This window comes from Euleptes europaea, chromosome 15, assembly GCF_029931775.1.
Source record: "Euleptes europaea isolate rEulEur1 chromosome 15, rEulEur1.hap1, whole genome shotgun sequence".
Taxonomy (NCBI): Eukaryota; Metazoa; Chordata; class Lepidosauria; order Squamata; family Sphaerodactylidae; genus Euleptes; species Euleptes europaea.
The window spans coordinates 44,837,615-44,854,053 of NC_079326.1; the positions used below are offsets into that span (position 1 = coordinate 44,837,615).

The 16,439-nt window shown below is 44.9% G+C and overlaps 1 protein-coding gene across 2 annotated transcripts in view; it reads left to right on the forward strand.

The window, feature by feature from the left end:
• Positions 1-16,439, forward strand: part of PPP1R1C (protein phosphatase 1 regulatory inhibitor subunit 1C) — a 36,875-nt gene that overhangs the window by 5,242 nt on the left and 15,194 nt on the right. The window contains exons 3-4 of one of the 2 annotated variants that reach the window (XM_056861535.1): positions 10,272-10,312; positions 14,384-14,444. In XM_056861535.1, the coding sequence (XP_056717513.1) occupies positions 10,272-10,312; positions 14,384-14,444 (102 nt within the window). Of the gene's footprint in view, positions 1-10,271; positions 10,313-14,383; positions 14,456-16,439 lie in introns of both variants that reach the window. The other variant, XM_056861536.1, reaches the window with a different exon arrangement.

The window sequence follows — 16,439 nt, forward strand, 5'->3', positions numbered from 1 at the left end:
CCCGTTTTCTATCCAAGCCTTACGGCATATCGCAGCCATTAAGAAATGCTAGGCTGGGTGTTTCAAACCATTTTTGGCTTAGGCAATAAGCAGCAGGGCTTTACGGGAGATGGAAAACAAGAGGCTGTCCCTTGGTGCCTTTGTTTGGATGGGAAAGAGCTCTTCTTCTGCAGAGAATTCTGTGCCTACGGACAATGCTGCTGTCCATCTGCAAAAGGGGTGATGTGAGGAGATAGTTCTGTATGCGCGCACAGAGAGCTGCGTCACACCCAACTTGGTTCCGATTACACACCAATGCTGACTTTAGATGTTTCCTCGGCGGGGTGCAAAAACTTGCTCCAGTGAGCAGAATGGAAGCAGACGTGGTGTGCTGTTTGCGTCCCCACCCCCCTGCCTGCCCCCTTTGCCAAGATTGCTGGAGGCTCCCCCAGGTTAGATCCGCCCCATCTCCCCATATTTGCTGTAGGCAGAGTATTCGCCTAGATGCTCCACCCACAGCCATCTTGCCATTTCCCTGACTCAGCAACAGCAAAGCAACAACCCCATGGTTCATGCAAACGGTACACTTGTGTGAACATTGAGTGTAGCACTGCAGCACCTACCTTCTGTAAGATCATCCATGAATGGGGTTGCCAACCTCCAGGTGGTGACTAGAGATCTCCTGCTATTGTAACTGATCTCAAGGCGACAGAGATCTGTTCACCTGGAGAAAACAGTTACATTGGAAGATGGACTCTATGATATTATACCCCATTGAAGTCCCTCCCCAGAACTCGTCCTCCTCAGTCTCCACCCCCAAAATATCCATGTATTTCCCATAGGGTTGCCAACCTCCAGGTAATAGCTGCAGATATCCTGCTATTACAATTGATCTCCATCAGATAGAGATCAGTTCACCTGGAGAAAAGGGCTGCTTGGCAATTGGACTCCATGGCATTGAAGTCCCTCCCCTTCCCAAACCCCGCCCTCCTCAGGCTCCACCTCCAAAATCTCCCACCGGTTGCAAAGAGGGACCTGGCAACCCTAATTTCCCAACCTTGAGCTGGCCCCACCCCCAAAATATCCATATATCTTCCAACCTGGAGCTGTAAGGCACTGCAGAGGATTCTGGAATACTGCATTGGTCAGTTAACACCACCATGTGAGTCAGGCATTTGGGGCTTTGTTGTTTCTCTGAGGTGGGGTTAGTGGTAGGGTTGCCAACCTGCAGATGGTGGCTGGAGATCTCCTGGTATTACAACTGATCTCCAGGTGACAGAGATCAGTTCCCCTGTAGAAAATGGCCACTTTGGCAATTGGACTCTATGGCATTGAAGTTCCCTCTCCAAACCCTGCCCTTCTCAGGCTCCACCCCCAAAATCTCCAGGGATTTCCCAACCTGGATGTGGCAGCCCTAGGTAGTGGAGCTGCTGCCCCGTCAAAGTGTCTCCGTGCCTCCAGCTGCTCTCATCTTGTGTACTTGGCATATAAGCAAATATTACAGACATGCCATCAATCTCTTGTGCTGTCTCCTCAAAAGGGAACCCCGCCCAGCATAGTCCCTGGAAGAGGGGGGAAGTAATAATATATTTTGACATTTTAAAGCAAATATTTATTTTGCCTTAGCATTAGTAAACATAATACAAACACATTCTGGACAGTATGCAAGATTTTGGCACCGCTGGCGTCAATAAATGTTTTTCTAGCGGTTTCTAAGGAGATAAGGCAACATCTAAACATGTTGAGTAAATAAAGAAACACATTGTTCGGAGCCTGAACTTGGTGCGTTATTTCTGCCTAACTTTAAGAGTGGGTAATCGGGTGTTTCCACCCAGGGAATTTTCTCCAAGGGGGGGATGCAGCATCCCCTCCACACACCCACTTTATTTGTGAGCTTCCACACAACGCCATGCTCTTTCCAAAGGAGATGGATTGACTTTATAAAGGAAGCCACAGCCCTCAGTTTGCAAGACCTGAGCGAGGATGTTAACTATAGGATGATTTGAAGGTAGGGTTGCCAGGTCCCTCTTCGCCACCAGTGGAAGGTTTTTGGGGTGGAGCCTGAAAAGGGCAGGGTTTGGAGAGGGGAGGATCTTCAATGCCATAGAGTCCAATTGCCAAAGTGGCCATTTTTTTCAGGTGAACTGATCTCTATTGGCCGGAGATCAGTTGTAATAGCAGGAGATCTCCAGCTAGTACCTGGAGGTTGGCAACCCTATTTAAAGGTCATTAATTCATAGGGTCTCCTTAAGTCAGAAGCAACTTGATAGCGCTTAACACACACATACAGTTAGACACTTTGGGAAGGACCTAGGCTCCTCAGGGGGGAGTGGTTTGGAGTGTGGGTCGCTTCAGGGAATAGCTTTATATCTGGACTTAAGGGAATTATTCTGTTTTTCCTGTTGAGCGTATTTTATTTTATTGTTTTCCAATGTAGCAGTGTTATTTTTTTAAACTCTTGCTGTTACACACCTTGCATCCTAAAGATTGGGTAAAAAGGTGGGCCCATTAATATTTTCAATTAATACATTCACAGAGAAAGACAAAGAGTCCATCCCGGCAGCATACTTTTATCGCCCGAAGGTTTGCATTGGGGCTTGTTTTGCTCTTATTGACATGTCCCCAAATAGGGTTGCCAACCTCCAGGTCCTAGCTGGAGATCTCCTGCTATTACAGCTGATCTCCTGCCAATAGAGATCAGTTCACCCGGAGAAAATGGCCGCTTTGACAATTGGACTCTATGGCACTGAAGGCCCTCCCCTCCCCAAACCCTGCCCTTCTCAGGTTCTGCCCTAAAAATCTCCCACCGGTGGCGAAGAGGGACCTGGCAACCCTACCCCCAAATATTTGCTCTGCCCCTTCAGAACGTTTTTGATTCCTTTTGAGATCTTCAAGACTGTTGTCAGCTATGCAATTTTATGGATTTAGTTTTCTGGAGGAGGCAGGAACACGAGGTTACATTCATTTTCTTTGGGCGGGAAGACGGAAACACCCTTCTCTCTTCCAACAGACACTCAGCTCAGCCATCCTCCCAGATTACGTACACTTTCTTAATTTTTGCTAAGAGCAAGTACACTCTACCCTAATGCCTCCTGATGCAACTGCCAGTTGCAGTTCACAAGCACAGGAGTCTAACACTATTGACATAAGCAGAAGCTGCTCTGATGCAATGCCGTGTGGAAAATGAAATGGTTGCTCCTGCTAAATCGTTTTGATCTAATGGCTCTTTCTCGGAAATGATCTGAGCAGCCCGCTCGAGTTCCTCAACCTTTGCTTCCAAGGAGATGCGGCACGTGAGACCATGCTGAATGATTTAAACACTGATTGCGGGTTGGGCATTAAGAAATATGCTCAGCGTGCACGGGGAGGGGAGGAGAGGAGAGGGAGACATTGATTGGAATATCTTCCTCGACACACTTAGGTCGTTTCTGCATGGGAGTTTTACCTGAGGTTTGTTGCTCGCTGGACCCACACTTTCCTGTTGTGGATCAATGCACCAGCAGTCTCCAAGCACAAATCAAGAAGCATTTGAGTCCCCACCCCTTGAAACGCTGCTTTGTAATTGGCTGTAGTGCTTACTGTGAGAGAAAAGTCCGTCCCCCTTCCTGCGGAAACCCAAGTGCTGTGAAAAAAAGCATTTTAAAAAACTGAGCTGTCTAAAAGAAATTGAGGGGTGGGGGAGAGAAACCGAAGCCTTTTTTTAAAATCCTTTCTTCTGCTCAGAAAGAACTCTGAGGAAGCAGGAAGCAGGAAGCATTTGAATCCCTGCCCCTTGACACGCTGCTTTGTAATTGGCTGTAGTGCTTTCTGTGAGAGAAATGTCACTCATCCAAGCTTCCGTGTCCCGCGCTTTGCCGTATGCATGGGGATTTCACCTAAGGTGATCTCAGGAGAGATTGAAGAATTGGGTTGATAGAGGAATGGGACGTCCCAGGATTTGAGAGAGCTGGCCGTGAGGTCATCTCTAATGGATGGAAAACTCATGCATAACTTCAAGGAACAACCGAGTCAGACCTAGGGCAAATGTGAGTGAAAGTACCCATGCATAAACAACCTTAGAATCACTTAACGGCAATGCATGAAGAGCTCACCCATTGGCTGTAGGATATGCTGTATGTTCTCAACAACTGCAGCTCTTTCGAAGAATGGATGTTTCCTGAACAAAAAAAAGAGGAACTGGAGATTAAAAAGAGACAAAAGTCAGCTATAAAAGACCCCCTTCCCTGCCAGTTCTTCACAAGAGCTGCCTTCATTGTTGGGACTTCCTGGTACCGCTACAACGGATGCTTCCGATTGCGGGCTGAAAGGAGACGCCTTACTCTGGCCTAGATCTAGGGTTCTGAACTTCCAGATGGTGGCTGGAGATCTCTTGCTATTATGTCTGATCTCCAGGCAACAGAGATCAGTTCAACTGGAGAAAATGGCTGCTTTGGAAGGTGGACTCTATGGCATTACACCCCACTGAAGTCCCTCCCCTCCCCAAACTCCTACTTCCCCAGGCTCCAGCCCAAAATTTCCAGGTGTTTCCCAACCCGGAGCTGGCAACTCTAGCTAGATCCCACTGATGGCAGCACCTTCCCTTGATGTGTGAAGTTTCCAGAAGTGCTTCTTCCACCAAGGGGAGGCACCACTGTTAGCAGAACAGGTCTGTGGGTTCTAACCCACCCAGAGAGGTGTTTATCTATCACAAGCAAGTTCTCTGGAGAGGCAGCAAAGACATATTCCAAATAAATAAATATGCCCATCTTGACCAGTGCTGTTGGATAAGAAGAAGAAGAGTTGGTTTTTTTATGCCGACTTTCTCTACCACTTAAGGAAGAATCAAACCGGCTTACAATCGCCTTCCCTTCCTCTCCCCACAACAGACACCCTGTGAGGTAGGTGAAGCTGAGAGAGCTCTAAGAGAGCTGTGACTAGCCCAAGGTCACCCAACTGGCTTCATGTGGAGGAGTGGGGAAACAAATTCTCGATAGAAGGTAATCTATCTGTGGTATAACAGGTGGCTTCTCACTGTTCCCTTGGCTTTCTCTGAAATAGTTTTGCCTGTTAGGAATGTTGCTCCACAGGACCAGATTATATCAAGACCAGATGTCGACGCAGCGCGTTGCAACACTCTGTACAAAGGGCTGATGACTAATCGCCCAGGCCGACACATTCTAAGAAGCTCGGTCTCTCTGTGTGATATCTAAAAAACAGGAACTGGGTGGTTTTCTTTCTGGAATACTGAGAAGGAGTAGCAGTCACGTATACGTCTGCATGTATTTGCTGTGTCAGGCTGTAAGATCTGGAAAGGGACCTTCTAAAAGTCCCTCAATGGCCGTGTATGCTTGGTAATTAGCAGCGCGTTCCAGGCTGAAGTGCCCTGCATATTTTTTTGAGTTCTTCATGCTGAACTGTCATTCCAGAAGTCACTGTGAAGCCAGTGCATCCCTGCTCTGCATTTCTTAAGAGCCCCTTTAACGCAACCTTTTTTATTTGCTCCCTCCCTGCCTTGAAGCAACCACTCAAAGAAGCATGAAGAATCACAGCCGTGAGTTAGCTATGCAGACAATTATTGCTAATGGCTATGCAAATGAAGGAATGAAGGAGCAGGCGAGTGAGGGGGTGGAGTTTGTTTGACTTTCTCCTCTTCCATCAGGACCATGAATAGGCATTTTAAAGGTCGAATTTAAGAAAGAAGCTTTGAGCGAGCATCAAAATCGACCCTGTATAAATGGCCAATGAGTTGTAGTGGTACTGGGCTATGACTGGAAGGCCCTGCATTCAAATCCCAACTCGCTCGTGAAGTTCATTGGGTAATAGTGTTGCCAACCTCCAGGCAGGGCCTGGGGATCTTCCTGGAATTCCAACTGATCTCCTGAATACAGAGATCAGTTCCCAATAGGGTTACAAACCTCCAGGTGCTATTTGGAGATCTCCTAGTATTACAAATGATCCTAGGATTGCCAACCTCCAGGTTGCTGTGTTGTATGTAGGGTTGCCAGGTTCCTCTTCACCACCCATGGGAGGCTTTTGGGGTGAAGCCTGAGAAGGGCGGGGTTTGGGGAGGGGCGGGATTTCAATGCCATAGAGTCCAATTGCCAAAATGGCCATTTGCTCCAGGTGAACTACTGGCTGGAGATCGATTGTAATAGCAGGAGATCTCCAGCTACTACCCGGTGGTTGGCAACCCTAGTTGTATGTATAAAATAATGAGAAAAATAAATAAATAGCTCTGGAGCATCCACGGCAGCCCTATCTAACCTGACGGGATGATCGAAAGAAGCTCTTTCTAAATAATTTGATTCCATTACAGCCTGGCAGAAGCCTGGCATTTCCCCCCTTCTGATCTGGCACAATTAAGGCACCCTTCAGCTTCTTCTAGGCTAAACTCACATAGAATTCTGGGTTTTTCAAGAAATGTATTTTGTGAACTTCTACGTTATTTTCGAAAGCACTTAGCCTCTGCTTGGAATAAGGCATGCTGTATCTTTTTTGGCTTCGCGAAGCCAGTACCAGCTGTTCTCAATTGCAAACTTCAGCTTTTGGCTTCAGCCCCTCAGCCTTCTGACAGAAGCCATGTATCTGCAAAAGCAATCATTAACGACTACTGGTTTCTACTAATTTTTTTTTAAGCAGGCAGTGCAGCTGTTTTCCCCCTCTGTTTTACAAAACAATTCTAGAAGCACTAAGTTGGGTGCCTAAGACAAGTATTAGTGGAGCTAGGGTTTTACTATGCACAGTACATACTTTATAGAAGGGTATATGGAATGATGGGAGAGAAGGCAGCATGATCTAGCCTGACTTCATCAGATCTTGCAAGATGAGCCAGGTCAGTACTTGGAGGGACCCCCCCAAGGATAAGGTTGCCAACCTCCGGGTTTGATTCCCTGCTCCTCCACATGAGCGGCGGAGGCTAATCTGGTAAACTGGATTTGTTTCCCCACTCCTCCACATGAAGCCACCTGGGTGACCTTGGGCTAGTCACATACTCTCAGCCCCACCTACCTCACAGGGTGTTTGTTGTGGGGAGGGGAAAGGAAGGTGATTGTAAGCTGGTTTGATTCTTCCTTAAGTGGTAGAGAAAGCCAGTAAGTAAAAACCAACACTTCTTCTTCTCCTTAGCTGATTTTTTTGGTTAAATTTAATTAGCTAGTGCGTGATTTATTGCTCAAGGAAGTGGAAGTACTTCTAATTGGCACATTACCTGTCATTTATACTCTATAATTTCTTTATCATTACTTGTCTTTACATAAGATATGGTTTGTTATGTACATATTATTCCATGACATCATGTACAGGAAAAAAATAATGGAACCATTCATCAGAGGTATTAATTTTTAGGCTCCAGTGAATGCATTTCCTTTCATTTATGAAGCATAATGCTATTTAAAACAAGAATTATCTGTAAGGTACAGGAATGGCAGACAGAGAGAACCCATCCAGTCCAGACTGGGAGAAGGAGGAGGAGGAGAAGAAGAAGAGTTGGTTTTTATATGCCGACTTTCTCTACCACTTAAGGCAGAATCAAACCGGCTTACAAACCCTTCCCCTCCCCACAACAGACACCCAGTGAGGTAGGTGGGGCTGAGAGTGTGTGACTAGACCAAGGTCACCCAGCTGGCTTCATGTGTAGGCGTGGGGAAACAAATCCAGTTCACCAGATTAGCCTCCGCCGCTCATGTGGGGAACTGGGGAATCAAACCCAGTTCTCCAGATTAGCGTCCACTGCTCCAAACCACCGTACTTAACCACTACACCACGCTGGCTACAATATCCATTTACAGCTACCTATTCTAAGAACATCCAGTAAAATTAACAGTGCAGACTTGGTCCCTTCTAAATGCATTAAAGTCAATGGGCATAGAAGGGCATAACTTTACTGAGGTTTGTGAGTATATTGCCACCACCTAATCTCAGAAGGCGGGAACACCTGAAGCAGTAAAACCTGTACACAAATGGACATCCCACACTACTAATGTGACAGCATAAATAATACAGAAATACAGTAAATGACAACAGGAAGTCATTTGGCCTCTGACACTGATCTTCCCTGAGGTACAGAAGTAATTTCTGCAAGCCTCTTCACGGCCCTGCAAGTCAAATGCCAAAGAACTGAAGAAAGGAACGGAGACAGAGCAAAATCCATTAATCAGACTAAAAAGTCCATTAATCAGGCCAGAGCCCGTAAGCAGTTTTATATAAGACCCTGAAAGCAGCAGACATGTGAATTTACAGAAATTTCTGGCTGAGGTTAAAATGTATAAAATCGTACGAAGTAGATAGATGGGAGAGGTTGAGAGGGCAGAATTTTCAAATGGAAAAAACAGCCGAATTTTTTTTTTAATTTTTTTTTTTTTTTTACTGAAGTCTGAGTGTGAAAGATTTTCTTGGTGGGGGAAACTGGACATTTTTGAATACTGAGAGATAAATTTATCTGGCACAGAGAGGGAGCTTTATGTGGAAAAAATGGTTGGTGTCATCTCTAGAAAAATAGACCCTCTTCTTTATATCCAGTAAAGACCAGTGAGTTTCGTGGTTAAGAGTGTTGGACTACTATGAACATAAGAAAAGTCCTGCTGGATCAGACCAAGGCCCATCAAGTCCAGCAGTCTGTTCACACAGTGGCCAACCAGGTGCCTCCAGGAAGCCCACAAACAGTAAGACTGCAGCAGTATAGTCCTGCCTGTGTTCCACCGCACCCAAAATAATAGGCATGCTCCTCTGATCCTGGAGAGAATAGGGATGCATCATGACTAGTATCCATTTTGACTGGTAACCATGAATAGCACTCTCTTCCATGAACATGTCCACTCCCCTCTAAGCCTTCCAAGTTGGCAGCCATCCCCACATCCTGGGGCAGGGAGTTCCACAGTTTAACTATGTGTTGTGTGAAGAAATACTTCCTTTTATGTGTTTTGAATCTCTCACCCTCCAGCTTCAGCAGATGACCTCCAAGTTCTGGTATTATGGGAAAGGGAGAAAATCTTCTCCCTGTCCACTCTCTCCACACCATGCATAATATTATAGAACTCGATCATGTCTCCCCTGAACCGCCTTCTTTCCAAGCAAAACAAGCTTCCCAAGCTATGGAAGATCCAAGCTGGAATCCCCACTTGTGGCATGGAAGCTTGCTGGGTGACCTTGGGCCAGTCACACTCTCTCACTCTAACCTACCTCAAAGGGTTGTTGTGAAGATAAAATGGAGGTGAGGAGAATGATGTAAGCCGCTTTGGGTCCCCATGAGGGAGAAAGGCGGGGTATCAATGACCTAAATACATAAAAAAATAAATAAGATTGTTTCTACAAGGGAAGACTGAAGTCAAAATTGGAAATCAGTTGGATGCAGGAGTGGCCTGCCCTTTAGGCACTCCTAAGCAATTGCCTAGGGCATGAGAGGGCAGGAGCACCAGAGACACCAGAAGATGAGCAGGGCTCCCAGCCCCGCCACCTGTTCACCCTGCTTGCCTTCCTACTTGAAGGAGGGAGGGATTGTGGGAGGAAGAACAGGGGCACGAGATCCATCATGCTGGGGTCCACTCCCTCCTTCCCCTCCAGCTTTGCAGGAGGTGGGGTAGCTTGGAGTGGGGCTGTTCGCCCAGCCTGCCATCCCACACCCCAATGGAGGAGAGAGGAAGGGTTGCCAGGTCCCTCTTTGCCACCGGTGGGAGGTTTTGGGGGGCAGAGCCTGAGGAGGGTGGGGCTTGGGGAGGGGAGGGCCTTCAATGCCATAGAGTCCAGTTGCCAAAGCAGCCATTTTCTCCAGGTGAACTGATCTCTCTCGGCTGGAGATCAGTTGTAATAGCAGGAGATCTCCGGCTAGTACCTGGAGGTTGGCAACCCTATCTGCCAATCTCCCTCCTTCCAGCTTTGTGGTTAGGGTTGCCAACTTCCAGTACTAGCTGGAGATCTCCTGCTATTACAACTGATCTCCAGTCGAGAGACATCACTTCACCTGGAGAAAATGGCCGCTTTGGCAATTGGACTCATCCAAATCATTTATAAAGATGTTGAACAAGGCAGGACCAAGGACAGATAGGTCCCAGATACCTATGTGCAATGAGGTGCCACAAGGGCTACTGCCCCGTCCCTTTCACTTGAAATAGACTTATCAAGTGTTGCGTACAATACTCCGGGTACACACATGTAGATCAGAACGCAGGTATGCTGAAAGATGGATCACCTTCATAAGGAAGAAGAGTTGACATTTTCGCCATTTACTGTATGTTTTATTTAGATCAAAATATCAGCTGTGTATGATAAAGACTATTTTCGTGTGGTCCATCCTCTAATTGTATTTTTCCATCCCTTAGAAATAGATGACAAGAGAATGAACAACAACTCTCAAGAAGAAGTAAGTTAATTATGGGAGGGGGGGAGGTTAATCCTCCGGAACTGCTGAACAAACATTTTGATATATGCTATTTTTTTCCCTTATTGGATTGCATTAAATTATAACAGTAACTGCCGAACTGTGTCTCAGGGTGAGCTAGTATGACATCAGAGAACTGCTAGCGTGTCACAAAAAGTAAACACTTTAAATAGTATGAGCACATGAATTTCAAAATAACGGATTCCTGGAAGAGGGTGTGTGCCAAGACTCTGCATAATCTCTGGCCTTTCATCTTTCTGACCTATAATTTTGAGTTCTTTTACCTATCTCTACAGCATTTATTCCTGAACCGTTCAGTCACTGCCAATACGGAAACAGCATTTATTTATTTTATTTATATCCCACCCTCCCCAATGCAAAGCGGGGCTCAGAGTGGCTAACAACAATTAATAAAATGATTTTTTCCTCTGAAGGAGTTGCCCGTTGCCCCCTTCCAATCAGATGGCGCACTCAGAACACCGACTCACTCAGAAACACTGTGGAAGGCTCTTCTGACAGCAGGACTGTGCCCATAGACAGATTCCACACACACACACAGACCCCAGAACGTCCCCGCCTTTTAAATAAGCCTCCACACTGTTATGCAACTTCTGGCCATGACTCACGAGGCTTCTGCAGCTTTCCATTTGGAGCAAAGAAAAACCTCCTTTGCTCCAGCGTAAAGGGGAAATGATGCTATGTTTGTGGACAGAGCCTCTCTGTGCCTGAAGCCAATCTGAGTGATGGCGGTGGAGCTTAGCACTGCCTTCAAAACACACTCATTTATCTCCCCCCTTCAACTCTTTAATGGGGATTTCGGTCAGTAAAGTGTTATTTTCTCCCCTTCCCTGCCCTCCAAAATGTCCCCCAAATCTGCATCTGAGGTAAGGGGACCTCCAGCAATAATAGCAGAAGGGTAGAATCAGTGGAAATCCTTCTGTCCGTGGAAATGGTTTGTGGAATCCAACCTTGTATTTATTAACATGGAAGTCTGATTGAATTCAGAGCCTATTCCTGATTAAAACTTAAAGTCGGCACTGAATCAGTCCTTAAATGCACAACATTATTATTTTCTTCCGCCTCTTTGTACTCTTTCGTGGTGTTCCAAATCTCTTCCCTTTTCATCAGAGATCCAGACAACCTGGCATTGCTTTAAATAGCAATGTATACTATTGATTATTTCCTCCTCAGATTTAGCTCCCAAACATTTACAAGCATTCAGTGATGAGACTCAACATCCCGTCATGCAATAAATATAATTTGCACTTTCTGAGCGTACCCAATCTTTTATTCATAAATAGCATCTTTCCATCCATTACCATTAAATATTATGAATCGCTTATATATATATATATATAGAGAGAGAGAGAGAGACAGAGAGACAGAGACAGACAGAGACAGACAGACAGACAAACAGACAAACAGAGACAGAGACAGACAGACAGAGACAGTGACAGAGAGAGACAGAGACAGAGAGAGACAGACAGACAGACACAGACAGAGACAGACAGACAGACACAGACAGAGGTCTTACTGGTATCTTTGCTAAATCTTCATTGATTAAACTCAGCATGTTAAAAATATTCTTCTTGGGTACCAGACCTAAATATCCAAGAAAATACTGTAAAGCTTTTAAAGCTAAGACATTAAAATAGTCTCCACTTCTGTGATCTCATGATGATTACATGGTGTGGGATGAATTTGCAGAACTTTATTTGATGTGCGAAACTGAACATTTTAAAATCATTTTGTACCACTCAAGTGATATTGGTGGTATTTTGACATTGGATAGATCTTTTAAAATAATAATTTAATATTTTTCACATGAAAGATAACAAAATGTGATGTTCCAGTGGTGTCAACTCCTTATAAGAATTCCAGGAACTGGTACAGAGAGAACCCACTCTAAAAATACCCTCAACATCTTGAGATATATGCCCTACAGTTTCTTATATAATCCCAGTCAATTTTACATTTTAATGGTATCTAGAGTTTTTCTTAACTGGTAGATGGCTCACCTGCCTTGTATGCTGTATTTTGGCAGGAGTCATCCATTTGCTGCCACAATTCTATTTGATAACTGGGTGAGGAGGTTCAGCCCTGATCCTTCTGTGTATATGATGAAGTCAGTTCTGTTAAGAGGCAATGTTTCACCTCACTCCCAAACAGCCAATTGGGGTTATAACAGGTGATGTGACTGAGCGATGTGCACATAGCCCCAGGTGCTGAACCAAGTCAAGAAGGGCAGGTGTAGCAGCCCCCACCTCATGAGAATACAGGTTTGTTTTACAGGATGTTGCCAGATATGTTAAGTATGCAGAGAAGCACTGGTCTCACTGATTAAAGATAAAGTTGAGCCCAGCGCTTCTCTGATGCTTAAAATATCTGCCCACAGAAGGTTTACTGGGCCCATAACCTTTGTGGCAGATATGTTAATATGCAGAGAAGCATCAGACTCACTGATTAAGCATAAAGTTGTTCTTTATTAAGGAACTACATTTTAGATAGAGAGAGAGAGCCTCTAGCTGCCTGACTAGCCTTTTCTCTCCCTCCTTAGCTAGTTAGACAGCTAGAGGTAAGTCTGGCGCTTCTTTGCATACTTAACATATCTGCTAACACAGGAAAATGCTTTGACTGGGATTTGAGAGCACATTTGTTGTTTGTGTGTATTGTTAAATGGCTACTGATCAACCTTTGAATGTCAAAACTTTTTTTTTTGTGTGCTTTGGACATGGGAGAACTGACCGACTTTGGAAGGCAGAGAGGATCTTGTCCTTTGTGCATAGAGGGGTTCATGTGGCTTTGGCTAGTTGTAGGGCATGTTGGTGAGTACAGTATGAAGATCTAAAGAAGGCTCATAGTTGCTCACTTGTGATCCAGTGATTAGAGTACATGTGACAATACACAGTCTTTAACCATTAAAGGAAGGCAGAGTGCCTAACACTATGAGTCAAATGCCCTAATCTTCTCTTTTGTGTTAATTTTTTTAAAAACATGCTCCACACCAAGGACACTCAGGGTGCATAACACAGAAATAAAAATGTAATGTACAAAAAAGTGCTGCATTAATTCTGACATTCAAGACAGCTTGAGAGGAAATTTCCCTTCAACTCCCTTTGCCTACTCCTTGTCCATCCCATAATCTGCTGCTTCTGCAACATTTTATTTAAGAGAGGTCATTGTCTTTCCAGGAATATTGATCCTCCTAGCCAATAAGGAATAACCTAGTGAATGTCTTGACATCACAACACTCTGTGACCAGCCAGATTTGACTACATAATGACATCACAATGCCAATTGGGTGAGAGAAGGTAATAATTCGTAGATCAGCCTTCACTTTCTCTCTAAATGGGCAAACACTTTCATCCCGTTTTAGAACAGCTCCCATCCCAGATTAGCATAAAATGGAGAATAGATGTTATTGTTGTGCAAATGTTTAATAAAAAGTGATGTCTTCCCTCAGTTTAGTTTAGTCCTAATGCAAACATTAACAGATTAAACCAGGGGCACCAGTGTGGTTTCCATGGATGCTGTGGCACCTAATGACAATTTACTGTGTGCTCGAGTGTTTTTGGAAGGTGGGTGGAGTCATGGGGCTCATTGGAGATCTGACTGGCTGTACAGATTAAAACAATATTGTTTCAGCAAAAGTTACCACCACAGTGTTGGTTTTATTCTCTCTCACCCTCCTCTTTCCTGATGAATTAAAAAAAAATTTGCTCCTTGTGTCACCTGCACTTGGGCTTCCTCTGTGTGTGTGGCTCTTCCTCCTGAGGTGGCCATTTTGTGATTGTGCCCATCATTCTGTATCATAATTTATATGCTTATGTTGTTTTATTGTATATCTATTACTGCGTGAGCCGCCCTGAGCTTGGCATCTGCTGGGGTGGGTGGGCTATAAGTCTAATAAAACAAACAATCAAATAAAGGCGCTCACAGGCTCGAAAAGATTGGGGACCCCTCAGGAATAAATGTTGGTTGTGTTTAACAAAGTTTATTGTTTATTTCCGTACTCTCAGTTTTCTTAAAACATCTTTTTTGTTTTATTCGTAGTCACAGAATGCCTCCCCCAAACAAAGGAAGCAGAGTGTCTATACCCCTCCAGCCATGAAAGGTACTGTTCAGGTACTGTTTCTTATAAAGCTAAGGCCTGGTTTTTGTTCCTGATCATGACTTTTGTTCATGGCTTTGTTTCACCTCTCAAGACCCAAAACAATGCAAATCTTAATTTGTTTTTCATAAATGGATCATAATGTGGACAGAAAAGAGGCACATTGCCATCCACAGGTCATGAACTTTCTCCAGGGAAGAATGGCCGCAGGTCAGAAGTGTGGTCTGACTCAGGGGTTCTCAAGGGTAGCTCACTGTTCTTTCATCCATGGTTGCATGGGGGGATTTAGGGAGGCTCTCCCCTTGTTTTCTGTCCCTAAACCTGATGGTCACTTAAACTGGCAACAAAATCATCATGACCCGTCAAGTAATGACTGATAATGTCATTTCTGGGATCTCTCAAGACAGATGTGACAGAAATCACTGTTACATATTTAGATTATTGTGATTAGCTGAAATTATCTAAGGAAGAACATAATGAATGAACTGATCTAAGAAGGTGAGAAATGCCTTTGCCAATACTACAGGAGTCACTAACAGAGCAGTCCTATGCTGAGTTACTCCAGTCTAAACCCATTCATGTCAGTGGGCCTAGACTGGAGTAACTCAGCAAAGGATTGCATTATGAATGCTATGGACACAAAGCAAGTATATGTGTATTCTAAGATATGTGACATCACTCCATAGGGCTTGGAGCCCATGGAGGATTTTCATGGATGGAAGGGGGAAATTTTCACAGCCCACCCCCACACTGCAGACAGTCACCCAACAAACTTCAGGGCTAAATGGAGATTTGAATCAGGGCCTTGGATTGTGGTCCGAAACCCTAACCACACTGCCTCACATATCTAGAAAACCAAGATGTGCACAAAACAAGCCCTTTCAACATGGTGTCCCCATAGCTGACAAGGCCATTTGTCTGCTCCGGAAGCCCACAAAGCATACTTTTCCCCCTTTATGGTCCTAGACCTAGAAAGCTCATCACTTTGCTTACACTCAGAGATCAGCTTTGCCGAAAACAGTATCCAAGCGCTACCCTCTTGCAGATGTTTTGCAAGGCTCGGGGCAGGAGAACAAGAGATCCTCTGCGATGCAGGCCCGATCAAGATAGGGCCTTGCTGCCTTTTAAAATGGCAGCAACGTCCATGGGTCAGACCTGTGGACGCCTCTACATCTAGTTTTGCCAGCTGTCTTTAAAAATAGAACTCTTAGCAACAAGGCATGGTAAGTGGTGCGCTATCTTGTACAAGGCTAAGCTAGAAAACACAGGATGTCCCTCGGGGCTGCCACGACGTACTCTGTGAAGATGTAGAGAAGCTGCCTTAGAACTGGAGCATTGGCTCCTCAATCCCTGTGCTGTCCATTTTGATTGACAGCAGCTCTCTGAGGGCTTAGGCTGAGAAAGTCTTTCGCATTGCCTGTTGCCTGTGATTCTTTTACCTGGAGATGTGGAGGATTCAGCCCAGCATCTTCTGTATGCACAAGGTTTGCTATACCATTGCTCTGTGACTCTCCACATCATAACCCTCCTTTTCTTTCTATGTTCCATTGGGGTATTGAGTACAACGGGCTGCCATCTGCAACAACGATGCTTATTCAGAGGCCTTGTATAATCCTACTGTAGAACCAACAGCCCTGTGTTCTTCCTCTATTCCCCTTCTTCTGTGTTTTGATTTGCATTACAAAAAAAAAAAAAAAACAACAACAACCAGCAGAGGCTCAATCCAGCAGGCAGGAAACGTTTTTCCCTTCTGTGCATGTGTGTGTTTTACTGGAATGCACCATGCCGGAAAAATCAATCTGAGTGCTATTGATTGCAAAGATAATCTCTCGAGCAAAAGCAGCCAGATAACCATTCAGGAGAGGATCCTCACGAAGATTATGTTTCTGTGCTTAATGGATGTTGGGAGACAGTGTCTCCATTTTGCTCTTGAAAAACTCTCTTCTCCCCTGTGGCGCTGACTGGATGCTGGCGGATGCCGGCGTATTGTGTGTGTGC